The following is a 25,915-nucleotide window of genomic DNA, read 5'->3' as shown; positions in this document are numbered from 1 at the left end:
CAAAAGAGTTTATTCTTTTATCAAAGTTTCCTTGCTGTTTTACCCAGAGGGGAGTGAGATGAGGCCAAGGTTTTGTCTGGACACGTGAAACAAAAGTTGTCACATCCAAATTGTCCCTGCAGGACTCAAAGCAGACCCTTCTCTGCTGCTCCCACTCTGGACTGGGATGTGTTCTCTTCTGCATAAATCCAATAATCTACACAACAATTTTCCACTCTTTTAATGCAATTTCAGAATATTTATTCACATATTGATCCAAGCAAAGACCATTTGAGGAGGAATGTCTTTTAACACAGTTTTGAAACCTCACTCTGGCTCTGTGGCTCCGTTTCACTTCTTTGGAAATTTTCAAACCTTCTTTCTTCTGCCTTCTCCCTCCACCAGCCTCTCCTGTAACCACACACCAAATTCCAGGTTTAAAGAGCAGAAATGACTTTGAGGATGGAATTTTCAGGTGCTAAAATAGCACGGAGGTGAAGCCCTGGGGTGGTTTGGATGGAGATGAGCTGGGTGAATATCTGGGGCTTCGTTCCCTGAAGTGCCTCAGGGAGGGGGAATTTGGTGCTTCCTCCCACCTTCCCCAGGAAATGATGATAATTGGACTTTTTCCATGGGGTGGAACATTTCCAGCCACTCCCCTTTTTTTTTCCCTGTTTAATATTCCTTTAGCAACACCAGGAATGTGTTGGGTTGGAAAAGCTGGGTGTGGGAAAAGCTCATTTGTTTTCAGTGTTATTAAGCAGCAAGAAACGAGAAGTTCCTGAGCAAACCTCAGGATCTGGTGGGGTTTGGTCCATTCAGCTCTGCCAAGACAGGCCAAGTGAGCCAGAAAGGACTCATTTCAAATATCCTGGTAATTATTCTGGTGTGTTTTCCTGCCTAACATCATCTCTTGCAGTAAAAAAAATACTCAACTACAGTAAATTACTGCTGCTGGCTCTTCACTGTGCAGGCAGTGCTGCTGGAAGTCATGGGCCACAATTCCAATGCATGTTCAGTACAAATGGGATTAAAGATGAGCTAAAATCGTATTTTTCTAGGTAGTTTCTGCATGAAATCCAGTGGAATGCAGGCTCTGCGTTACTGTTCCTGATTTTATGAGCCTTTTCCAGGCCTGGCTCCTCGGTGAGCCTGGAGAGGCTTTCAAGCACTCCAAGTTTTGGGGTTTGGCTTCGACTTTGAAGTAGAGATTGGGCTTTTGGGATGGCCCAGGGACACTTCCCAGGAGGTGGTGCCCATCTGGCCCCATCAGGGTGTTGCTGGGTTGATGAAAAAGCCCATTTTTGCCTGAGAAGGCTCAGTGTGTGTCAGTGCACTCAGCTGTGAGCTCTGTGCTGTGCAGCAGCTCCTGCAAATGCAGTGCCCAGCCTGGGGACCCTGGGAGCAGCAGCTGCCACCTGGCTGTGCCTGCAGCAGCAGGGACAGGTCAGGGACAGGGACAGGTCAGGGACAGGGACAGCTCTGGGACAGGGACAGGAACAGCCCTGGGACAGGAACAGCCCTGGGACAGGAACAGCCCTGGGAAAGGGACAGCCCTGGGACAGGACAGGGATAGCCCAGGGACAGGGACAGCCCTGGGAAAGGGACAGCCACAGCCCTGGGACAGGGACAGAGATAGGGACAGGGACAGCCCTGGGACAGGACAGGACAGGGACAGGAACAGCCCTGGGACAGGGACAGCCCTGGGACAGGGACAGGGACAGCCCTGGGACAGGAACAGCCCTGGGACAGGGACAGCCCTGGGACAGCAGCCAGGGGTGCTGTGGCTTTGCAGGAAGCCAGGGAGGGCTGGGCTTGGTCTGGGTTAGCTCAGGCAGGAAATGTCACTGCTACAAGGTGAGCTTTGGAATGATGGATCCCTGTCCTGGGAAGGGTGCAGGTGACAGTCAGGGACCTCTGCAGGTAATTTTGGTCCAGTGGGAGGTGTCCCTGCCCATGGGACAAGGTGGATTTTAGGTCCCTTCCAGCCCAAACCATCCTGGGATTCCATAAGAAGGGCAGAGCCAGTATTTCCTCATGTGAGCTAAACTTTACTCCCTCTTCCTCCTCCACCACCTTTTTTCCCCTCTCCTCATGCATCTTTTTTAAATTTTCCCATAGTGATGACAGAAAAACCACATTACTCACCATGGCTTCCTTCAGATCCCTGATCCTGGAGTTCTGCTGCGAGCCTGGGCACTCACTCTGCTGCATCTCCTCTAATTTTTCCATTTCATTTGGAATCTGGATTGGGAAAGTGACACAAGGAAGTGACACAACCCTCAGGAAGGGAGAAGGGAGGTGTTTCTGCCAAAAGCAGCTCTACCCCAGTTACAGATGGAGGCAAAACTCCACAACTGAAATTGTGTGGTGGAGTGTTCCACTGCACTCCTGAAATTCACTTTTCCTCATGAGCCCCAGGATGCTGAAATGAGGAGGAACTCGACATGAAGTACTGATTGGAAAAGAGGGGAAACCACTGCTGGACACAACCTTCCACATGTGCTTTGGCATTTCATTGCTGAGCATCCACCACGTGCAAACTGCCAAAATGTTAAGGGAAGTGGAGGAATTGTCATAAAATAATCCATCAGAATGTCAGAATTTAGGGAGAGGATGAAATCAGATTTACCCTGGACCTCAGAGCTCCATCTCTCCCTTGGAGCTGGCTGCCCAAATTATTCCATAGAGCTCCAGTGACAGTTCAAAGAGACTTTACACACAGTGATTATGAATTTTTTTTTTTTTCCTCCACACAATAGTTTTACTTCTGCCAGCTACAACGTGCTGTTCTTTGTGCCAGGCTGACAAATGTCACCTCGCCCCTTATTTTCCAAATCCTGCTTCAACCACTGTGTTTGTCCCCAGATCTCGGGGTGTTTGGGGGACAGACACGGGTGTAGAGGGAAGCCTTTGCCACCTTTTTGGCTGCATTTTTTGCAGGCCAGGGTTGTTTCCCACCTCCTGGAATGGTCCCAGCAGGACCTGGGCGCTCCTCTTGCCCCCTGGCTGGAGGCCGTAGGACCAGTGCTGGGCCGGGCACAGCCCCACGGCCAGCAGGCACAGCAGGACTCCAGCCACCATCCTCCGGGACTGCTCCATCCTGGAGAGACAAAACAGCACCTGGCTGGGCAGAAAGGCATTGCAGAAAGGCATTTGTACCCTGCAGAGGGGTGGAAATGAGGCATTTCTGGGTCACTGAATCATGGAATGTGATGAGCTGGGAGGGATTCCCAAGGGGTGATGGAATTCCAGCTCCTGGCTCTGCACTGACAGCCCAAAAATCCCACCCTGTGCCTGCTCCAGTTCTGATCTGCACCTCCTGGGCAGGAGCCCCAGCTGGATTTGCAGCCTCTCAAAGTGTGGATTAGCTCACTTGAAAGAGATTGGACATCTGAAAAATTTGGATGAAGATCTAAATTAGGATTTCTGAGTTCCAGCATGTGTGGACCTCAAAGGTTGCATTCCCTGGCGGTGTTTGGCAGATGTGTTCAGCTGGTTTCTGCTCTGATGTCCCTGCTCCTTAAAAACTGCCCTTTGCAGTCTCTTCTAATATTTTTTTTTTTAATAGGAGCATCTGTAAGCACTGGATAAATAAAAAGGGAATGTGGGATGTTGTTCCAGCACATTACCTGCTGCCTGAGAGGTTGTGGAGTAACTCCAGCTCTTCTCCTCTGGAAAGTGCCTGTAAATGTGCTCTCAGCTCACTTTTATACCCAAGAACCCCAGTGCCACCCCGTTCCCAGCAGGAGACTTCCTCCACGTCTCCCTGCCAGGCTGCAATTTTGGTGTTACTGTTACAGGGCTGTCATGCAGCACAAGTAAAGCCCATAATTGGGACACCCCGGTGCAGCAATTAAATTCAGCTCTTGTCTCTAAAAGTCATAAAAGTAACAGCTTTGCTTTTGCGAGGTTGTAAATCCCACTTTGGGATCCAGATGATCCTGCTGGGAAATACAGGAGCTTTTCTGTCAGTGAGTTCTGTTCCTTCAGTAAAAGTTCTTGGGTGAGTCTGAATTTGTTGAGGGTGTGAAATGGGTGAGGAATTGAGCTCAGTCTTTAAGAATCCTGGAATGTTTTGGGTTGGAAAAGACCTTTAATTCATCTATTTCCACCCCTGCCATGGGCACAGACACCTTCCCCTGTCCCAGGGTGCTCCAAGCCCCATCCAGCCCGGCCTCGGACACTGCCAGGGATGGGGAATCTGATCCAGGCAACACCTCATGCCCATCTTCATTTATATCAGGCATGAAGGAAACAACCCTTCAGGGCTCAAACAGGAGCCTGTGGTTGCACAAGTGCCCAGAGCAGTTTGAAATCCTCCTCCTTAATATTTAACTTCAGGTGCATTGGTGTTCTTTGCTCTGTAAAATGCCAGGTGGGATTAAACTGGATAGACTGGAGTCTATGATTGTAAATGTGCTTCGGTGGCACAGTGGAGTCTCTGGTGTGAATAGATCCCCAAATCCTTCTTAGAAGGGCCTGCACTGACAGGGACAAGGGGGAAGGGGTTTAAACTGACAACAGAGAAGGTTTAGGTCAGGAAGAAATAGATTTGGGTTTATATTAGAACAAATTCCTCTCTGTGAGGGTAGGGAGGGGCTGGGATGGAGTTCCCAGAGCAGCTGGGGCTGCCCTGGAGCCCTGGCAGTGCCCAAGGACAGGCTGGACAGGGCTTGGAGCAGCCTGGGACAGTGGAAGATGTTGGGGATGGAATTGATGGAAATGATCCTTAAGGCCTCTTCCAACCCAAACCATTCCATGATTCCCTATTTTTCAATCTCGAGAGTTTGTGCACTGCAGGTTTATAAAGATTTATTTGCATACAGGAGTTCAATTCCATATTTTTGACTGCAGAAATTGTATTTTCCCCACCTGGCTGCTGCTCTGCCTTGCTGCGCACTGTTCTGTGCCACCCGAATGTCTGGTGGAGCTTTACTGGATTAAAGTAATTTAAGAAGTCACTAATTCAGGGAGATTTGGTGACTCCTGGCAGAGTCACTCTCGCTGCCCCAGGGCTCCTCCCGCTCCCGGCAGGGCAGCCACCCCCGGGCTCCAGCTGGGAACAGCTGGCTTCAGAGCCGAAACGTTCCTGCTCCTCTGGAGGGCACCTGGAGTCACCCAGGGACTGCCCTGTGTCTGGAGCCTCCTTCCTTCCCTGATGAGCCTCGCAAAAATGAGCTCGTTGAAAGGCGAAAGCAGAGCTGGACATCCAAAGCGAGCTCAGCCCAGCCACTGCAGCTCCTTCACCGCCTCACCCTGGCTCTGAGGAGCCTGCCCTGAACAACTTGTTCTCCACAGGAATTGGACTTCTATGATCCTTGGGTCCCTTCCAGCTCAGGATATTCCATGGCTCTCTGACTATTCTGCCTCCAACTATTTTATTAAACAAATATGAAGGGTGGGGACAAAAAGGCTGAGAAGTCTTGGAGAGGAATGACAAACCAAAACCAATCCCCTGCAAATGGCTCAGAACCCCCACAAGCACAGTTGTTTTTCCAACAGGTATTTTATACTTAAAACTAAAAAATTCTTGTTCTTCTCACACAAACCAGGTAAGATTTGGGGTTTTTTTATTAAAATGAAGACAACCAAGCCACTTTTTTTCTTTCACACTTTTTATTAATGCAACTTAAATTAGCTGGAACCTGCAAATTCTGCACAGGGCTCTTCACACAGCTCTGTCCTGGCAAAAGAGGTACCTGAAATCCAGCTGTGAATGATGGTGCCACATGCTGTGATTATTCCATAGTGCTTCAGTGAAAGTTCAAAGAGATTTTATACACAGTGATTATGAAAATAGAGATATATATATATATTTCCATACAATAGTTTACTTCTGCCAGCTACAAAATATGATAAAGAAAAATAATTCATTTGTTTCTCTAGCCCTAGGAATCTTCTTCTACTGCAACAGACACAACATTCCCACTGAAAGCCATGAGGTGTGAGAAAGGACTCCAAAGTCACACTGTAATATTTCCCTGGAACCTACAGATCATTTCTCCAAGGATATAGTGTTGTCCTAGAGCTTGATCCAGAGGGATCTGCAGGAAATAATCCCAATTCTGAACCTCGTGGCTCTGGGATTTTGAGCCTTGAAAGTTCACTCAGTCACTCAGTGACTTGCCTGAGTCAAAGGAACTTGAAAAGGAGGGAGAATCCTGCAGTTCCCCCCAAACACATCCTTTGCTGACCCTCAAACATCTCTGATCCTCCCAGACTGGTGGCAAAGCAGCATTTTTGTAACAACAACTGAGACAAGACGACAGAAATTGCACTGCAAGGGAGAGACAACCCCCTGAAGAACTGTGGAACTCCAGCTCCTGTGGGACTCCAGCTGGGATCCACTGGTTCTTATTCCTCCTTTGTATTTCTACAGTAACAGCTTGATTTCCTTAAATTCAAGGTTAGTTTTAACTTTGGGGTGGTTCAAGCATCTGAGGTAAGTTCTTGATGCACCTTTTTTCTTTTTTTGGTATAGTTTCTTCATGTGCTTTTTGATTGTGTGTAAAATAAAGGTGGTGTGAGCTGAGAACTCCGTGGATCCTACAGGGAAGCAGCTCCTTATCCACATCAGGGGTGCTGAGGCCTCTGCCCTGCACAACTCCCCACACAAGCAGCTCCAGCTGCTCTCTGCACAGGCACAGCAGGTGTGGGAGGCCATGCAGGGCACCTGGCCCCAGGCAGGATGCTTTTACAGCCACCTGAAGCAGCCCAAACAGAAGAGGAAGACCCAGCTGGGAAAAGGACGATGCCCAGGGAGCTTTCAGGGAGTCTTTGCATAGTACATGGAGGGGAAACAGGGAAAGATTCACCTGCTGAGGTCATGAGGGGAGGGCAGAGCACGAGCTGGGGCCCCTCTGCCTCTCTCTGCTTTGGTGCTAGCTCTGTACTTTCCTCTCTGCATTGAATTCACCACCAAGGGTGAAAACACTGCAGGAACTCCAGCCTGGAGTGGTCAGGACATGTGAAAGAAGGATTTTTGTCACCAGCTGTGACTGACAGCGCACCTCCACACTCATTTGGAGAGGATTAATTATTTAAAGATATCCAATTTCTGAGCAGGGATGTTCCCATCAGCTTCCACCCCAGCAGAGACCTGAGCAGCCCCTGGGGACACCGAGCCACCCCTGGCATGGATCCAGACTGGAAATACACCTGTAAACCTCAACTTGGTTGCTACTGTACAGGAGTAACATTTTCTATTCATATTGCAGCTACAGATTTAATAAATAGAATTGCATATATTGTGCTTTATAAATTAAAATGCATTCCAAAGTGAGGCGATGCTAAACAATGAAACCATTGAACCTTTCCCCCCCAAACCAGCCACACTCTCTGATTCCAGCACCAGCTCACTTCCCCACTCTGCTCACAGAGGTACAAACTCTCTGCTGGTACCTCTGAAAACAAAAATTCCCTCCCCAAAAGTGATCAAAAAGAGTTTACCTAGGCACTACTGCAAATGTAAGGTGGCTAATAACCATGACTTTAACTCAGGAAGGGGAGGAGGTGAAGCAAGTCACGATGAATGTTTGGATTCCTTCCTCTTCAGCGTGTTCTGGCCCCTATCTGACACTCTGGGACATGTGCAGGGGTGTCAGCATCTCCTCAAAGATGGCTCCTTTCACGTTAGATCCCCTCAAATTTGCTTCTTGTAGGTCACAACCTGACAGATCACAATTCTGAAGGGGGAAAAGGAAAATAATGTTAACTGAATAAAGACAGAACTCTGTTCAAAAGTCTAACTCCACTTCCCTTCACTCCATGTAACTTTGCAGCTGGAGAAAAGCCAGCAATCCCCCAAATTACCATCTTTTTGTCCACATACATACATTTACATTTGTGTGTAGGAAATGAATGCTAACTCACCTCCAGGTCGGTCCCTGCCAGCGTGGCTCCTCGCAGGTTGCAGTTCTTGAGTTTGGCGTTTTTCAGCGTGGCCACCCGCAGGTTAATCCCGGTCATCTGACTGCCCTCCATGTCCACACCCTTCAGGTTGGCACCTGCAACACACCCAGAAATGCAGCAGCTCCAGGAGATGCTTCCTAAGAGCAGGGTGAACTGGGAGAGGCCAAGGCAGAACTGGGAATTCCATGATTATTTGGCAGAACCAGCCCAGAGTTGTGGGCTCTTCCCACAGACTGTACAAACACAGCTGAACTTTTGCCACATAAATGTACAGGCACAGGGCTGATTCCAGGGAATAATTAACAGGCAAAAACTTACCTTCCAAATTAGCTTTAAGGCCTGATGGATCTTCAAAGTTGCAGCCTTTCAGGGATGCTCCCTCTGCGTTGGAACACAACATCTTCACCCCCTGCAGGTTTGCACACTGGCAGAGACAGGATGTGAGTCACGAGGGTGTCAAGATGAATAGCAGATATCATCAGAACACAGATTTCAATTCTGCATTGCAACTGCACCCCGCAAAGCAAACCCCCATTACTGTGAGGAAGTGTGGCAGCACTGTAAATGGGACAGTGAAATAAAACAACTTGGGAAACTTGATTTTTTTTTCCAATTCCTGTTTCTTGAGACAAGTGCAGCACGCTTACATCCAGCACGGATCCAGAGAGGTCAGCTCTCTCCAGGTTGGCACAGCACAGGTTGGCATGGGCCAGGTTGCAGCGGCTCAGGTTGGCCATCTTGAAGTTGATGTAGCGAAGATCCAGGCGGGAAAGGTCAGCTCCACTGAAATTCAGACCCTGGAAAAGCCAGTGAACACCCCCAAAACGGTCACAGAAGGGAAGGGGGAGGTCTGGATGCAAAAGAATTAAAAGGAACACGTCTGGGTAGTTGTGTATATAAATCTATGCAGATAAACAGATGTACTGAAACACTTCCAGTACCTAAAGGGGCTGATAAAAAGATGGGAGAGACTTTTTATATGGACAGAGAATGCCAGGACAAGGGGCAATTTGGAGATCAGGTTTAGATGGGATATTGGGAAGAGATTCATCCCTGTGAGGGTGGGGAGGGGCTGGGATGGAATTCCCAGAGGCTGCCCCATCCCTGGAAGCATCCAAGTCCAGGTTGGAGCAGCCTGGGACAGTGGAAGGTGTCCCTGCCCACGGCAAATTGGAACAAGATTATCCTTAAGGTCCCTTCAACCCCAAACCATTCCATGGTCCTATAGAAACATACACTCACAAGATCATTAACTCTATTACATAACACCATGAAATGTAAACACAAAGCTCTCAAGATTTGGGTATTTCCCTAAAACAGGCTGTGGTTTTAAACTGTAAGAGGGCAGGGGTGGATCAGGTGTTGGGAAACAATTCCTGGAGTTTTGTTGCAAAGACAAAGGCTGAGCTCCCTCACCTGGCAGCGCAGCTCGGACTTGGTGGGCGTGGCCAGCAGGAAGCGGACGAACTCCTTCCGAGAGATGGGAGAGTGATCCTCAGCTGGCTGGGAGTTCTGGGACAGGAGGAAAGGGACAGCACTGAGCTACACACCCCCTGGCACAGCAGGACGTGCATCCAGGGCTTACAGACAGCAAGGTACCTTAATAGCAACTTCCAGGTGTTCAATGAGGGAGTCGATCCCAAAAAACCTGGCTTCTTCCAGAACCCCTACAAACAAAGCAGTGCTGGTTATTCCAGGGAATTGCTGCACCCTTCTCTCCCCTGACTGGAGAACACACACACATTCTACTGGATGTAACTGGGGGAGAGAGAAAGTTTGCTTGCAGCTAAAAGGAAAAACATAACTCAGACACAACATTTTCAACACCAGCATTAGGTTAAAGAGATCAACTGCAGAATTCCAGATATTAATCCAGTATGGATTTTTAATGCTCCAAAGAGAAACAACCAGCCTATCCTCATTAAAGCAAGCACATGGAGCTGCACTGCTGAGAACAAATCCACCAAAGGAAAACTCCCAACCACGGGGATGAGCACACAAAGCTCCCCCTGGCTTCACCACGGGCAAAGCTTTAATTCCAAGGAGGAGTAATTCAGGAGATGTCAGACAGGTAATACCTACCTAGCAAATTAATGCCATCATTTACAATGAGCTGTCCGTGACGCAAATAGTTCAAAATGGGCTCAAAATACTCGGGACTGCGGTCAATGAGGAAAGCTCCTCTAGGATCTTGCTTATTCCCCCAAGCATCTGTTTCCACAACATATATATATATATATAATTACATTTGATGTAGTAATAGAAGAGCATTTGCTTCAGTTTTCAGAGGTTTTTATTACCAAAGGGGACTGGAATAGCAAACATTCCACTTGGAAGGGTGGTTCGGAGAGAGAAGGAAGGAAAGGAGGAGTGGGGGGAAAAATCAGTTTAAAATGAACTTGCTCCTGTTCTGAATAACTGAATTTTTACCACATACAAAAGAATCCTGGCTAGGATAAAAGCAGCACTGAAATTTTAGTCTGATTGTCTCCCCAAGGCTGCCTCGTGCAGTTTGCTCATTGGCTCTGCTGACAAAACTGAGGAAGATGCACCGAGATGAAAACCTCAAATGAAATAAACAAAGGACCCAAACCACTCACAATGGATGGGAGCTGTATTTGCAGCTTGTGAGATAGATGATCAACATTAGGTGGTGAGATGATAAACAGAGGGAAATAAAGTTTTAAAAATAATTCCCTCTTCTGCTCTGGTACTTTAACATACTTTGGATATTTTACTCTATGAACAAGAGCCTCAGCTTGACAGTGACTTTTGCCTACTTTGCTGATTTATTACTTAAAAATACTAAAGTTCATCTCAACATACTCACCTTTGTCTTTGAACATGTGTGCCAACATACTGTCAGGTTCTTTGTTAACCAAAGTGCTCCTAGAAAACAAAAGCAGCCCAGCTTTACTCTTCCTTCATCTGTAAATGTTTAAGAATTAATTTCTTGCAAAACTTTGGTAGCAAATACAAAGCACAGAGAAAGCTGCAGGAGTCAAAGACCTCCTGCTTCACAGGAAGTTACTTTTTAAGGTATTTTGCTTTACTGAAATGAAGTTTTTGAAGACCATTTTTACCGGGTGGTGGTGAAATATCTGCCTCCCACATTGAGAGTCAGCCAGTCTGTGTGGGACCCTGTCAGCTCCTCCTGAGCTCTCCCATCAGTCTGAGGATCTGCAGAGAACAAAGAAAGTAACTACTGGAAAAACTGTTAATCTTTAATTACAAAGAGGTATCTTCTGAAAACACCACAAAATAAAATCTTAAGTTTATAAGAAGGCAAAACAAACTCTATTAAATAAAAGGTTAATGATAAGAATTACAGACTCACCAATGAAGGGCTCCCCTTCACAGACAAACAAAACATCATCATCCCTGAGACAGGAAGGGGCAGAGAGAAGAGAAAAAGAAGGTTAATCACAATTTATTGTTCATCTAATTGACAGTGGAACCTCTCCTGATTCTTTCAGGTAAATTATGACCAGTGGCCATTAGCTGGAACTTCTGTATCTGATTTTTATCTGTATTTTGCAGGTTCTACTGGATTGGAACGGACTGACTTCACCAGAGATTTTATGTAGGGACCACTTGTGTAATCAATTAATTCTTACAAAATAGCTGCTTTTCTCCCCAGTCTGGGACTATTCTGTGAAGCCAAAGTGCTGCCAGAATTTGTCTCCTTTATGGAAAACCCCCCATTCCAGGGCTGACTGAAACAGTGGGGATTTCATGGCACAAACATTGCCCTGGAAACAACACAGGAGGAGGTGAAAAGGCCTCAAACACAGCTTGTATCAAGTTCTGAATCAATAAATGCCTTGAAGTTAAAAAGACATGAAAGGACCTTTGGGCATCCTGGCTGGAAATGATCACATCTGGTTTTAGGGCAAGGATTAAGGAGGATTAACAGGTTAGTCTCTTAGTCCCCAGCCCTGATTGGCCTTTTCCTGGCTGATCCTCACCTAATCAAAGCAATATCATCAATGAGCCCCCCTTTCCCGTTGTAAACGCTGGTGGCCTTTATCCCAAGCTTGTTGCTGGCCACAGAGAGCAAATCTGAGAGAGTCCCATACACAGCCACGACCTGGGGGAGGAGAGAAGAGAGGAGGCTGTGAATCAAAACAAACCCAGGCAACTGTGCTCCAAAAGATCTGCCACTTCAGATTGATCAGGGCTATCAGGAGGAGCAAAATCCATTTGGATCTGGATCAGGGAAGAAGGGAAAAGAGCAGCTTTGGTGTTGGAACACAAAACCAGGGTGACTTCACAGCTCCCACGGAGCCTCACTGCAACAGCAGGGAGGGAATAAATGTCGGTGCTGTAGGAATATAATTCAGTTGTTTATTTCTCTCAAACATTGCTCTGTCCCAAGCCTCTCCCAAATGTACTTCCCAAGGATTTAAGGACAGGCACACGAGCTGTCTGCACTCAGGCTGGGGATGGAAAATCGGGATCACAGACACAGCTCAGCCCAACTGCAAGGCTCAAACGCTGTCACATGAACCCCTGCACTCCAGGCCCGGGTGGAAATAGCGGGATCATGGGCAGAATTAATAGAATTAATAATTAATACACGTTAAAGCACGGTCACATCAACGTCTACACTCAGAATGCGGATGGCAACATCAAGATCACGGACTCTCTGTGGAACTGCATCCCGGGGCCTTTTCCTCTGCCGGACAAGCACTGCTTGGGCCTAAAAATCACTATTTCCAGTCTTGAGAGGATTTTAGCGAGCTTTTCATCCATTAAACGCGATCATTCCCAGCGTAGCCGCGCGCAGGGTCCGCCTCCCCCCGGAGCCCTCATCCCACAGCCGTGCCTGACACAGCAGCCGGACGCGACTGCTAAAGGCTCCCAGCGCCTCCACCCGCGACAAATCCCCGCCTGTCGCGATTCCCCGCACGGGCAGGGAGGGGGACCCGGCTGCCCGGGAGGCCGCGGGAGGGGCGGGCAGGGCCCCGCGGGGAGCGGCCCCGGCCCGGCCCGGCCTCACCTTCCCGTTGCGGGCGCTGCCGTTGACGAACAGCGTCACCCGCCTCATGCTGCGCCCGCCGCCGCGCCGACACCCGGAAGGGGCGGGCGCTGACGGGCAGGCCCCACGGCCAATCAGCGCCGCGCTGCGCCGCGCATCTGCCCAATGGGCAGCGAGGAGGAGGGGCAAAGCAGGGACGACAGCCAATCGCGACCAGAAGAAGCGTCAATATTTGCATAAGCCCTCTGTGATTGGTTGCCGCCCATCACGTGCGCGCGGGCCGTTGAATGAATTCATTTAATCATTTTATTTTTTCTCCCGTACCAAAGCGGTTCTTCGGCCCAACGGCCCGCGATCTCTCCGCCGCCTCAAAGAGTCCCTCCTGTCCCCGCCAAGCCCCGCGGACCCCCGGCGCAGAGCAGCGGTGAGGGGCCGCCCCCACGATCCGCCCTCCGTGCGGTGCTGCTGGGGCCGGGGTGGCTGCGGCGGGCGCTGGGGATGGGCGAAGGGGCGGGGGCGCGGAGGGATCCGCAGGGGCGTGGCGCGGTTTGAAAGCGTGAGGCGGGCCGGGCGCGGGCCCAGGTGAGGGCGGCCGGGCAGGAACGGGAGCGCTCGGGGTACCGGGAGGTACTGAGGGGTACCGGGGGTGCCCGGGGTGCGAGTGCCCAGGGCCGGTACAGACCGGGGAGCCCCGGGCTGGGAGCTTTCCCCTCCTCGGCTGGTGGCTGTGACTGTAGCCATCGGCCTCCGCTGGGCCTGAGAGCAGAAAAAGGGAAATTAAGAAAGAAAAAAGGTTACCCAGGCGTTGTAAAGCAGACTGGTTTGGGTAATTTTGTTTCTAAAAGTGCGCGTGTTCGCAGAGGGGGAGTTTCAGAGTCACGGTATTGAGCTGTACATCAGAGACTTAAGAAACTAACTGCAAAAATCCCTAACCTTTTAACGTTTCTATTCAGAAGCCAGTGGGAATTAAAATAATACATTTTACTAGTGTTGTTTCTTCTGCTGATTTCTTTCTAAGACTTGTATGCTCTTTCTGCTGCTACTAATTAGTGTTATTAAAAGTAGTATTAAACTGCTGATATTTATTGTGCACTTGGAGCAAAACAGCCACAGTGTTTATTGTATAAAATACAGTGTGATTATTGTATTTTATACACGTATTTTATATTAATGTCAGTTTGACAGAGTGAAATCACAGCCTTGTGGCTCCTTACCCTGAGCCACTCCTGTGCACGTTGATAATGCAGCTTTTCATTGCTCTGTGTTTTTCTTTCTGGGCCCTGCCCCTGGTGTCCTTTTCCTGCAGCTTTTTGGGGATAAATTTCCCTTCCCACCCCACTATTAAACACCTTGTCCGGGAAAAATGTGGATTTGGAAGAAGCTGGAGCGTGGTAGTGAGCTCTTGCTCTTAGCAAGTAACAATTTATTTTTTCTTTTTAATAGGAATGCTGTAATTAAAGCAGCAAAGGCTGAGTGGATGTTCCTTCAAATAACTCCCAAACAATGTTCAGAGGATCTAAATCTCCCCTGAAAGTTAAAGAAAATGAGAGTGGTTGTCCTGAACAGAAGGAAGAGGCCTCTTTCCCTCTGTCAAGAGCCCAGAAGAGCTGCCAAGTGACCAAATCCAAAGTCATCAGACCATCCAAAAAGGAGAACTTCGCTGATGGGAACCAGACACGGTCACCCAAAGGTGCCCTGAAGTGCCCCAAAGAGGGTTTGTGTCACCCCCGGGGGGCTGATGTGGGCTGGCAGCTCCCTGGGGCCCTCAGGGGGGGTGTGCTCAGTGAGCCCCCCTTGCCTTTGCACACCAAGGAGGATTTGCCCAGCAGCCGAGCTGCTCCCTTGGGAAATCACTTCTCCACTCCTGAGAGGGACAAAGCGGAAGGAAAACCTGATTTGGGACTATCTGAACAGAGGAAAAAACCTGTTGGCTTTGCTGCTGTGATGAGTGCTGAGTGTGGCATCGCTCAGCAGAGTTTTGGAACACGACCCACGGGTGAGGCTGGGGTGACAAATGACTTTTGTCCTTCTCAGAGGGGCTTCTCCAGCTCCTTTAGTCCAAGCTCATTCCAAAAGCTCCACTTTAGGGCAGACTGAGGTGATCAGAGTTTGGGTGTGCCCAGGAGCACACTCTGAGAGGCTTTTGCTGCAACACCTTTATAGGACATCCCACATATGGGATAATGACAGCATTTCACTGCACAGGTTCTGTCCTACTCAGTGCAGTGCTCCCTGTTTATCTCTCTGCAGTTAATGAAGTGTCTTGGGTTTCACAAGGGAATTGCAAGGCAAATTCTGCAAGTGTTGGTGCACACCAACAAACAATTGAAAAGCTGAAAGGCAGACTTGGTTTGTGATTATTTGATGTGCTCAGGGAGGTTTCTTGGGCTGAGCAGGTAATTCTGGGTCTTAGAATAAAGTAGCATTAATTAACCTTAAAAAAGACAAAATTGCCATTTTAAAGCTGTAGGTATTACAAAATATTTTTGTGGTTTTGCGCTTTGTTTTCCTTTTTAACCTCTCCTCTTGTCCCCTTTCCAGGGGCTTCCCCAACTTCACTAAAATTTAGGAGAAGATCAACCATTGGATTGAGGGGATCACCAGAAAACAACACCCTGATCCGGTACCTGGCCCAGCAGAGGAGCAGCAGGCAGAAGGAAGCTTTCACCCAGGTGAGAGTCCTTCCCAAAGATCTGATGGGGAATTCCACTCCCTCCAGCAGCCACCTTGTGCTGGGAGAAGGGGAGGTGAGTCTTGGGAAGAATCCAGCAAAAGGGATAACCATGGCATTAATTTGCTGCTGTCCCAGGACAAGGGGATGTTCCAGGTTTTCTTTACACTGTGTAGAGGCTGGAATTTCTTCTCCATGTTGAGCTTGCAGATAGATTTTAATTTTTGTTACTTTCCTGTGTTTGCTGCATTTGGTTTTTGGGTAATTAAAGTGTTGCTGTTTCCAAGTGAAGTCAATTTCAAGGGTGAGTAACTTGGTTAATCAGATTTGTTCATAACTTGAACTATCCTGGGCTGTCAGAAAGCAAATTCTAGGCTAGAGGAACAGATTAAATGCAATAAAATGTACCAGATTTCTGGGTAAAGTTCCTCTTTTCCTTATTTTTTTCTTTTTACAGCTATAATTGCAGCCAGATTAAATGCTAGATTCTTTGTATTTTATGTCCAAGTGCATTAAAGCTGCAGTGTGGGGGAAGACAAGCCTGATGGGATTAATTTTGTCTTGGCAGATCTGTCCTTTTAAACCTGCGAGTGTGAGGTCGCTGAAGGACAAGATCGGAGCTTTCCAGGCCTCCTTTGAATCCCTGCAGGAAGCTGAGGGGGAGGCTGGGCTCTCCCACCTGGGGGAGCCTTCCCAGGAAGGAGGTTCCTGTAAGTTGGTTAAATATCCTGGTCAGTGATTTACCTTAAATATCTGCTCTTCCCTTAGGCTAAAAATATGAAACTAGAAATACTTCTTATAATACAAAATAATCTTCCTTTATTAGGCTTGGCACGGGTGTTTGTGCTTGGTTTGAGGTTTGGTTAAACATCTTGTTGCACCCTGATTAGTGTTTTCTCTGAAAACTCATATTTTTTGGTTTCTTTCCTTAGTTTTAGTTCCTAGATCTGTACTCTTTGATGGATTTCTCACTGAGCATTAGTTTTTTTGCACTTTTTTTCCATGAAACAGAGAATGGTTTTCATTTTACTTCTCTGTTATTGCTGATCTTAATAACATTTATATGAAAATAATCACTTACTTTGTTTTGAAGGTTGATAATGTTGTGTTCAAAGTACATCTAAAAATGTGTTCTTCTCCCTGCCTAGAACATTTCCTGACTTTTTGCACCTCTTGACAGAGAAACACAAAAAGAGGATTCATTGAAAAACCTGAAGTTTGTCTTTGTGATTTGTTTGGGTTCTGTTTTATTTTTAATTGATGCAGCTCAGAGCCAGGCACCTTTTAAAAAAGAGCCAAACCTGGAGCAGTGGAGTGAAAAGCTCATGTTGGGCAACAGAGGAGCTGCTTTGAAAGAAAACTTAAGAGAAAATGGGAGCAAGAGCAGCAGGAGTGAGCTGAGGATCTGCAGCATCCTGTCCCCACAACGAGCTGTGACTGTCCCTGACCCTGCTGCTGCTGCAAAGGTGCTTTGAACTGGGGAGAAACCTCTAAGTTAGACATTAAAACAGACAATTTCTTCATTTGCCATGTCTAATCCTGCTAAGCATTTAATTAATTAAGCATTTCCTAAGCATTTCCCTGGGTGTTTTGGGAAAATAAGTTCAGCTGAAATAGTGGATGATGGAGAAAACTCTGAAATCCTTGTCTGTGGGATTAAAACCCTCCATAGTTTGTGCAGTTGTAAAAATCCTGTAACTCTTTCTTTAGGAGTGGGTTTATGAGCAGCAAAATCCTATTAAATCCTTGGACACTGCTGTAACTGGAGATACCCTGGAAACAGGCCATGGTAAGAGGATTCAGCACTGTTATAATCTTTGTTAAATGCTCATTAGGAAATAAAAATACTGCAATATTTGTCAGGAAATGTTTCAGCTGACATTTGTCATCTTGCCTGCAATTTGGGATGCAGTAGAAACCCGATGTAACTTTCCACCCATGTAGTGCTCCTTTTTAGTATGTTTTATAAATTTCTGAAAATAGCAAACGTACATGTGGCACAAAAGAGCCAGAATTTACAGACTGGTGGATTTTTGTGGGGTGTTTCTGCACAGGATCTGTGGAGACGTGTGTGGTTTTATACTCATGCTTCTAGTACTAAAGTTGTGTCACTTTTCCTTCAACCCTTCAGTGTCACAGCTGTGTGCTTGCCCTGAAGCTGCCAGCTGTGAGCACAGTGCCACTGGTGATGCTGTCTCAGAGCTCAGCACAAGGAAGGCTGGGGCTGTGGAAGATGTGAGCCTGGGAATGCTGGGTGCAAGCCGAGCCCCTGGGAGCACTCCCAGCAGTGACCTCTCCCAGAACAGCTCCCTGCTGAGATCCATCCTGAAGAAAACCCCAGCCAGGGAGCCCCCAGACAGCCCCAAGGCTGATGCAGTGCTTGCACTAAGGATGAGCTTACAGGTGCTTTGGTGACTGATTGCTGTGGCTTGGGAATGATTTGGAAATGATTTAATGCTGCTTGGTCATCTTGGGAGCTCAGCTTGGAGCTCTCATGCTGGGAGAGGATCAGGGGTGATCCAATTGCACCTTCAGGACCTGAAGGGGTGACAGGAAAAACAGAGACTTTACAAAGGTCTGGAGTGCCAGGAATGGCTTCAAACTGACAGAGGGCAGGGTTAGGTGGGATGTTGGGAAGGAATTGTTCCCTGGGAGGGTGGGCTGGGAGATGGAATTCCCAGAGCAGCTGTGGCTGCCCCTGGATCCCTGGAAGTGTCCCTGGCCAGGCTGGACACAGCTTGGAGCACCCTGGGATAGTGGGAGGTGTCCCTGCCCCTGGCAGGGGTGCCACTGGATCATTTTAAGCTCCCTTCCCACCTGAACCATTCCATGAAATTTGAGTTTTATTCATGCAGCAAACAAGGAGGTTTCATTAAACAAAAGGACTGATTATTAAATGCTGCTTAGAGGATAGTATTTTAATTAATTTTTATTGAACTGTATCTCTTAAATTTGACAGGAATACTTAAACAGTGCCATTGACAGAGGAGGAGATGAACCAGCTGCAGTCTCCAATTGTGTAAAAGCCTCTGAAACATTGCAAACAGGTCAGATTCCCTTTCCTAAGAAAAAATCCATTGGCTTTCTTTATTTCTTTTTAAAATAAGTGACATATTGTGTGGGATAAAGTTTTTGCCCCTTTGCTAAGTCTGCTCATTGGTATTAATGACCACTGAATGACCTCCTTGTGGCATCCTGCTGATGACATGGAAAACAGGATTGCCAAGAAAAGGCATGTCTGTTAAAAAAAATTAATCCCACCCCAAAACTTCAGAAAGCCTTGAGCACCTTAATAGAATCCTTGATCTTTGAAGGAGTCTTACACTCTTCAACTGAAACTTGGGAACAGGAGTCACTTTTAGTCTGTTTCTTCCTTGATTTCTTAAGAAATCCAGAGTGAAAATCCTGGCTGGCCTCACAGGCCATGTAAGGATGGTGGTTTGTGGATAGTTTGGGTGGTGATTTTTAGGAGAATATTGAAATCTCTTGCAAAGCCTTTGCTCTGTGCCAGTTCCCCTTCACTCAGCTGTTTATTTCATTTTATTCCAACAGAGAGAACTGACAGTCAGAGCTCCAAAACACCAAAGAAGAAAAAAGTGACTTTTGGGGAAGTTCTGAGCCCCGAAATCTTTGACCAAAGCCTGCCTGCCAACACCCCCTTACGCAGAGGAGCCTCCCCAGGGTGTCCCCAAGGACAGAGCCCCTGGGCAAGGCCAGACCTCTCCCAGGAGCCTTTGCCCCTCCTGGATTTTGGTTGGGATGATGTGAGTTTGTTGGTCTCTATTCCCTGTCAGTGGTCAATCCTTGGTTCATTTCCTCCCCAGCCTGCTGGGTTTTGCCAACTAATTGCTGAAATATAAAAGTAGAGTCTGCTTGGAGTTAAAGAATCACACTGAGAAGTTGAGTTTTTAAGAATTCTGAACAGCACTTTGGCCTGGAAAGCTGTTTTAGAAGGTTTCTGAACCTTGAAATGTTTTCCCCTTTACTTTTTCTTATATTTTGCTGCTGCGTTTTTTTTTGTCACACAAAGCAAAGATGTTTTCTTTAAGGAAACAAAATATTGCCACTTTGTCTGCAAACACTGATGGACAAGGTCCATCAAATATCTGCTGTAGTTATTGCTAAGAAATGTCATTTTTTGTTTGAAGGAAGGTGTTGAGCCTCTCCCAGAATTCCTGGAAGGTGCTGTTGCTGCAGAAGCCCCTTCACCTGTTGGAATTGCAGAAGGTAACCCCAGCTTGTGTTTTTATCAGTAGATAATGAATCTTTTAGAACCTGAAAATTGAGAGTTGAGGGGTTTGGTTTATTCTTCTGTTTGTACTTTTTTGTGCTAAAACTTGACTGCTAGCATTTAAATTGAAAGGTTTTCTTCTGAAGCTCCTTGCAGTGTTTACCTGAGCTTTAGGTTAACTGGGTGTTATTTAAACTTGTGATATCTTTCTGAGAAAATTTTACTGCTTAAAGTAATTTTATTTTTAGAATCTTGATTCTGATCCTGTAATTCTGATGACTTTTAAACAGCAACCCAACAACAAAAGAACTGAAAGTGGGTTGTGCATATTTATTTATGAAAGCTTTGGATGCTCTAATTATTGCTGCCAAATCCTCCCAAGTTGAGTTTTCCTCTATTTTGTAAAGCAAGGTAGAATTTTTATCTTGCCACGTTTGATAGTCCTCAAGATTTAGTTTCTACTCAAGACTAAAGTGGCTGAAGTGCATAATATCGAAATTATGTAGACAATTTCCTCAAAATGTGATTAACTTGCATTGAAACTAAAACTCCTTTTTTTCATTTATAGTGGCAGAGACTGACAAACCTGATGTGGCAGCAACTCGTTCTTCTACTAAAAGGAAGGTGAGTTTCCTTGGTGATAAAATTTATTTTGTTTATTTGAACTTCTTCAGGCAGAATTGTTCTTTTATCCCTCTTGATGCTTAAAAAAATTTTTCCAGCCTCAGGTAGGAGGATTATCTATATCCAGGTATATGGAAATACCTCCTGTTAGTGCCTTGAGGAAATGAGATTTCTCAGTGAAAGTGATTTTCCAGTTATTAAAAATACAGCCTGATACTTTCAATTGACAATTTCTATTGAATTTTCCAGGAGCTTTTCCAAATAATCTGACAAAATGTCAGATGTTTGGCTGCTGGAATTTCAAGGCACAGGATTGATTGTACAAGAAGTGCTTTCAGACTTCAGTGTTGGACAGCTCTGGTGGGAGGGGAAGGCAAAAAATAGAGGAATATAAAAAAAGTAACCCATTTTCTTAAAAGAAATAACTGAAGATGAAAATTTACTGTATTTTCATTATAATACAAACAGGACTGGATTGTACTGTGGGAAATGAGTCTGTAATATTTAATTTCCAGTTGTGCCAGCCCCTAATGAGGTGATAAGAGATTCATTCCATTTGATTCTTGTGCCTGCTGGACTCTGCTGTGTTTCTCTAAGCAGCAGGTGCCCCCAAGCACCCCAAATCCTGTTCCTCAGCAGTGCAGGGCCATGGCACAGGACACTGATCAGAGCAGCTCGGGAGCCACAAACACTGAGAACGACAAAGACACGAAAAATCCAAGAAGGAGCAAGATTCAGAGACAGAAGAATCCAACCACAGCTGCTCCCAAGAAGAGCCAGGTGAGTGCCAGCCACTGCAGTTGCTGAATTCTGCTTTTATTTTTTTTTCTCTCTCCTTGTGTCTTACCAGGATTATTTTGGTCTTCCTGTTGCTGCCAATCTTTTCTTCTTCATCCCCACCTTGTTTCCCTGCATTTCCTGCCCCATCCCTTTTTCTTACTGACTTGAGGGCTTGAATTCTTGGAAGGCCAAAAGGAGCTTTTTGGAGAGAGGTGTTTGTGTGTCACTTTTCAGACTTGAGGGCCAAAAAATGAGTTTGTAGTTCTTCCCTTTCCAAATTCTTGCAGAGCCATGTTAGAGAAGTAATTATTTTTTGCTTTTGGGTTTCTAGATTATTCTGTAGCTGGCAGAAGAAGTGGAATCTTCCTTTTAGGGGAAACAGTTGTCATCCATCAAAATCCAGTAATGGGGTCACTTACTGAAAAATATTGTAGAAGATGATTAAAATTTCACTGTGCTTTATTCTCCTTCTCAATCTTTTCAGAAAAAAACCCACCTGAGCTATGGGAAAAGAAGAAAGAAAAAAGTCAAGAAATCTTTGTATGGGGAAAGAGAAATGGCTTCTAAGAAACCCCTTCTCAGCCCTATCCCTGAAATGCCAGAGGTTTTCTCTTCAGTGTCATCTCCAAACTCACCAAAGGCAGATGCACTTCTAACAGGTAATTTGGGTTTTAGTTTTGTTTTGCTTTGCTCTTTCTATTCCTTTATTTCAACAGTTACACAAGAAATATTTTTTTCTTTTTAATTGCTTCTGTAATAGCAGAGTCTGGAGGATCTAATAAATTAATAATGTCCAACTGGTAAATTCAGTTCTTGTTGGACTCCAGTGTAAATCTGACCAGACAAACCCCACCTCTTTACTTTGGGTGCTGCTATTTTCAGAGTCTTTAAGCTGGAGAGTTGGGTGTGAAGAGTGAAGGGATGTGCAGAGCTTTGTGTTGGGTTTGTTCCCCACTGTTCATGTGGGATGGTTATTTTTATATAGGTAAAGAAGTATAATAAGTAAAATAATCAATACACAAAGTAAATTACCATGCAGCTTTTCTTGTAAAGCATAGAAGATGTTGTACACTCAGTCAATTAACCACATGTTTACTCTTGTTCAGAGGGTGCAAGTGTGGGTGATCCCAAAAGCTGGGATGCCTGCAGGGACACTGCCCAGGAGCCCCAGGCTGGAAGGATGCGTGGGAAGGGGCTCTGTGCAGCTGCTGTGTGCCCAAGCCCTGGGCTCCTGCAGGAGACAGCAGCCACCAGCTCTGGGCCTGGAGACCCTGAGGTGCCAGGGAGCCTGGAGGCTGCTCCTGGCACTGCTGCTGAGGTAACTGCTGGGCTGAGGGAGCACAGAGTGATGCTGGGGGGAAAACACTGGGGGTGATAAAGCTGGGGACCAGGGAGCCTGGAGGCCATGGAATCTCCATCCTTGGAAGGGAGGGGTTGGGCGTTCAGAACTCAGCCTCTGAGCAGCCTGGGCCCATGGCAGGGGGTGGAATAGGATGGTCTTTAAGGTCTCTTCCATCCCTGGCTATTCCAGCATTCTCTGCTTCCCAAGCAACCTAAGTTTGGCCTGCAGGATTCCCTGTCAGGTGTTGGGCTTTTGGAGACTCGCGTGGTAAGGAGAACAGGAGCCAGTTCAGCTGTTTGAAAACAGTTTTTTATGGATTACCACTTGCCTGTATTTAAAAAAATCAAGGTTTTTTTTTTTTAATCTCCCCAGTTATCAAATGCTGTGCCAGATGCAGAAGGTGATTTGGATACATCTTATTTTCAGCAAGGTGAAGAGACTCCATGTGAAAAAGAAGCAAAAGAAAGCAGTTCCTTGATAGAAAAGGAAGAATTACAAGGAAATCTCTTAACTGGGCTGGAAATTCTGGAACAACAGGATGTGCAGGAGGGTGCCCAGAGAGCCAAGTGTCCTCTAAAGGATTCTGTCAGAGGTGATCCAGCAAGGAGAAGAAGAAGAAGGAGCAGTGCCTTCTACTTCCCTCCTGCTGAAAACCTGGAAACACCTGGGGCTGATCTTGCAGTTTGCTCTTACAACGTGGAAGAAGTTTTATCAGTCCCCCAGGCAAAGGAGGGATCCCTGCAGACCTGCAGCAGGAGCAGCAGTGCCAGTGCTGAGGTCAGGGTCAGGCGCAGCATGAGGCTGAGCAAGGGTGCAGCAGGTAAGGGACTTGCATGGATTCAGCTTCCCAGTGAGGTTCCCAAGCAGCCTCCCCTCCCAGCTGCTCCCAAAGCCAGGAGAAGCATCAGCACATCCATCCTGGCAGGAACTGAGAATATTCACCACAGGGAACAAAACCTCCTCCCCTTCCCAGCCCCAGGGAAGGAGAATGAGGGCTCTGCTCCTCTTGCTGCTGGTCCTGGCAGGAGGTGGAAGAGGAGAAGCCTCTGTGAAGGCACAGCTCAAGGAATGCCCTGGGCTCCCACCCAGAGAAGGAGAAGCACAAATTCTGTGCATCGGAAGGACAGGAGTGACCAAAAACACTCGGAAGCAGCAGAAACTCTTGAGCTAAGATTGAAAGATGTTTCAGGCATCTCTGGATTTCTGAAGTGAAGGTTCTTCTTAGAGCCTTGTGTTGTCTCTCAAGTGCAGTTTTCTTGTCTTTCCCACTTGTATTTCCTCACTTGTTTTCCTATTCATTTTCTGGATAACACAGAACTCATTTTCCTTGTCTTGATGCCTAAAATGCTTGAAGATCTGAACTGTGTGGCAGACTGGCTCAGAGCATTGGTCTGGTACAGTTATGGCAGGTAATGAAGAGTATTAAAAAGTTCTCCGTGATAAATGTGGGTTTGTCTTTGGCAGCTAAACCACAGAGTCAAATGTGTCCTTCCAGCTACAATTGCTCCAAGGGTTTGTTTCCCATGTGTGTGACCATTCCCTATAAATTGCTGTTGAAATCTGCATATATTTTCTTCTAGATTGCAAAAATACACTAAAAAGAGATTGTCTGCAATGAATAAAGGAATCACTTCCTCCTCTTTCCTTTCAAGAAGTGGGGAGCCTGTTTCTATCTTCTGAAAAGGCTTTGGGCATGAGCAGAGGTGGAGTTCCTTTGAGTAAGATTTAGTGTTAGAGTTCATGAATGATGCTCTGATGTAAAGGGTGGTCATGGAAGAAAAAAAAAGCTTTTAGATCTTTATTTGTATCAAATTCATCTGACAAATGCAATTGGCTGAGGGGAGAGAAGTATTCCTCACCTGGAAGGCTGTGCTTCATTTCCAGCCGTTCCCAGCCCTGTGTGTGTCCTGAGTCCATCCCCTGCTGGCCCCTGTCACCTTCCTGTTTGCACTTTCTGCTTGGAACAATGAAATAAAGAGTGAGGACTGCAGGTGCTCTGCTCCAAGCTTTGCTGCTGCCTTCATTTTTCATCCTGGGGTGTTCCAGCCCAGAGGGATGCCCATGCCAGCCTGGAGGAAATGGCTTTGTGTCCAACACAGTCCCTTCTGTGACCTGGTTTTTACCATGAGTGATGTGGGATAAAATCTTTTATGTACTTGGCTGCTTTTATAGAGCTTGAAAGAAACTAGAGCAGTTGGATTTTTATACCTCTTTCTCCCAAGACAAGAATTCCTAAAGCAACTTGAAAGAAACTCCACTATTTAAGCTGTTTGAGTTACAGAATCATTGGGGTTGGAAAAGAGCTTTAAGATCAGAGTCCAGCACTGCCCTGTGGCCCATAAACCATGTCCCCAAATGCCACATCTCCATGTCTTAAATCCCTCCAAAAACAGTTGCCTTAATGTTTGGCTTGGGGATTTGCTTTTGGGGTTAGGTTTGGAAGCAGACTGGGGAGAGTTCCTGGGCTGGATGCTGTGCTTGGCTGCCAGGAGAGGGCAGGCTGGGCTGAGCTTTCTGCTTGGAAGGGACCTGCAAAGGAACATCCTGGACAAAATCTGAGAGGCTGGCTCATTACATGGCTTTACATTACATGGTTGTAATGTAAAGCTTAAAAAATTAGTAAAAATATCTGCTCCTTTTACTGTTCAAAACAAAGCAACTGAACTGTGCACTGGAATTAAACCGGGAAAGAGAAATGATGGTGCCTGGAATCAGGTATGAGTTTCATTATATGGAAATCACTTTGTGCTTAAACAGAGTCAAGTTGTACTTGAGCTGTCTGGCTGTCTCTGTGCAGCTTTTAGGTACCAAACCCAGCACTGGTGACACTGGGGCTGTCACATCCTGAATATCAGACAATAGTGAGATCAGAGAGTTGTCCTGGAGGAAGAGACAATAAATTCATGTGTTGATACAAGAGGGGTTAATCCCAACTGCTGCCAAAGCTGGCTCTGTGTAGGTGTGAGGACTCTCAGTTTGTGCTTCTGGTTTCCAGCTCTGCCTGAAGGAGATTCCAGTGGTTTTATCCCATTTTTATGTGCTGAGCTCCAGCTCAGACCACGTGTTTTAGTGGCATCTAAATAAACCCATGGCATTGCTATTCCTCTTCCAAAGAGAAGCTCTACTCCCTTGGGAGGGCTTTTATAAAGATGAATTTGTGTTTAGAAGTACTTCCCTACTTTAATTTGTGTGGACTTTAAATGACTTCAAGCAGGTACAAGCCAGCCCTGGGTGTGGGTTGGTGAATAATTGCATTTAGCAGCTCGCCACGTAATTGCTGCTCTGACTGGCAGGGAGGACAAGTGCTGGGGCCTGGAAAGGCTGATTGTTTTGCTGCTGTGTAATTATGATGTTGTTAATAAGTAAGAGTAATTACACATCACTTTTGTGAAG

At 46.5% G+C, this 25,915-nt stretch overlaps 3 protein-coding genes across 3 annotated transcripts; 1 reads left to right on the top strand and 2 right to left on the bottom strand.

The window, feature by feature from the left end:
* Nucleotides 1-223: 223 nt before the first annotated feature.
* GNRH1 (gonadotropin releasing hormone 1) lies at nucleotides 224-3,660 on the bottom strand. The gene is made up of 4 exons (XM_041490658.1): nucleotides 3,612-3,660; nucleotides 2,941-3,082; nucleotides 2,128-2,223; nucleotides 224-390 (listed from the first exon to the last, which is right to left on the bottom strand). Exons 2-4 carry the CDS (start codon nucleotides 3,079-3,081, stop codon nucleotides 349-351), a joined length of 279 nt encoding a protein of 92 aa, XP_041346592.1. The 5' UTR covers nucleotide 3,082; nucleotides 3,612-3,660; the 3' UTR covers nucleotides 224-348.
* Nucleotides 3,661-5,579: 1,919 nt separating this feature from the next.
* KCTD9 (potassium channel tetramerization domain containing 9) lies at nucleotides 5,580-12,966 on the bottom strand. The gene is made up of 12 exons (XM_041490665.1): nucleotides 12,896-12,966; nucleotides 11,862-11,983; nucleotides 11,231-11,274; nucleotides 10,977-11,073; nucleotides 10,724-10,782; nucleotides 9,976-10,104; nucleotides 9,493-9,560; nucleotides 9,310-9,405; nucleotides 8,541-8,690; nucleotides 8,212-8,317; nucleotides 7,855-7,988; nucleotides 5,580-7,667 (listed from the first exon to the last, which is right to left on the bottom strand). The coding sequence occupies exons 1-12, from the start codon at nucleotides 12,941-12,943 to the stop codon at nucleotides 7,551-7,553; spliced, it is 1,170 nt and encodes a 389-aa protein (XP_041346599.1). The 5' UTR covers nucleotides 12,944-12,966; the 3' UTR covers nucleotides 5,580-7,550.
* Nucleotides 12,967-13,347: 381 nt separating this feature from the next.
* On the top strand, nucleotides 13,348-24,157 carry CDCA2 (cell division cycle associated 2). The gene is made up of 15 exons (XM_041490657.1): nucleotides 13,348-13,456; nucleotides 14,318-14,870; nucleotides 15,416-15,546; nucleotides 16,114-16,255; nucleotides 16,812-17,011; nucleotides 17,259-17,334; nucleotides 17,704-17,912; nucleotides 18,505-18,592; nucleotides 19,098-19,309; nucleotides 19,694-19,772; nucleotides 20,345-20,400; nucleotides 21,037-21,180; nucleotides 21,665-21,839; nucleotides 22,287-22,498; nucleotides 22,895-24,157. The coding sequence occupies exons 2-15, from the start codon at nucleotides 14,378-14,380 to the stop codon at nucleotides 23,732-23,734; spliced, it is 3,057 nt and encodes a 1,018-aa protein (XP_041346591.1). The 5' UTR covers nucleotides 13,348-13,456; nucleotides 14,318-14,377; the 3' UTR covers nucleotides 23,735-24,157.
* The last annotated feature ends 1,758 nt before the right edge of the window (nucleotides 24,158-25,915 follow it).

This window comes from Pyrgilauda ruficollis, unplaced genomic scaffold (genome assembly GCF_017590135.1).
Source record: "Pyrgilauda ruficollis isolate IOZ18807 unplaced genomic scaffold, ASM1759013v1 scaffold125, whole genome shotgun sequence".
Classification (NCBI taxonomy): Eukaryota; Metazoa; Chordata; class Aves; order Passeriformes; family Passeridae; genus Pyrgilauda; species Pyrgilauda ruficollis.
Note: the sequence above shows the minus strand (reverse complement) of the source record. Positions and strands in the feature narration are given on the sequence as shown.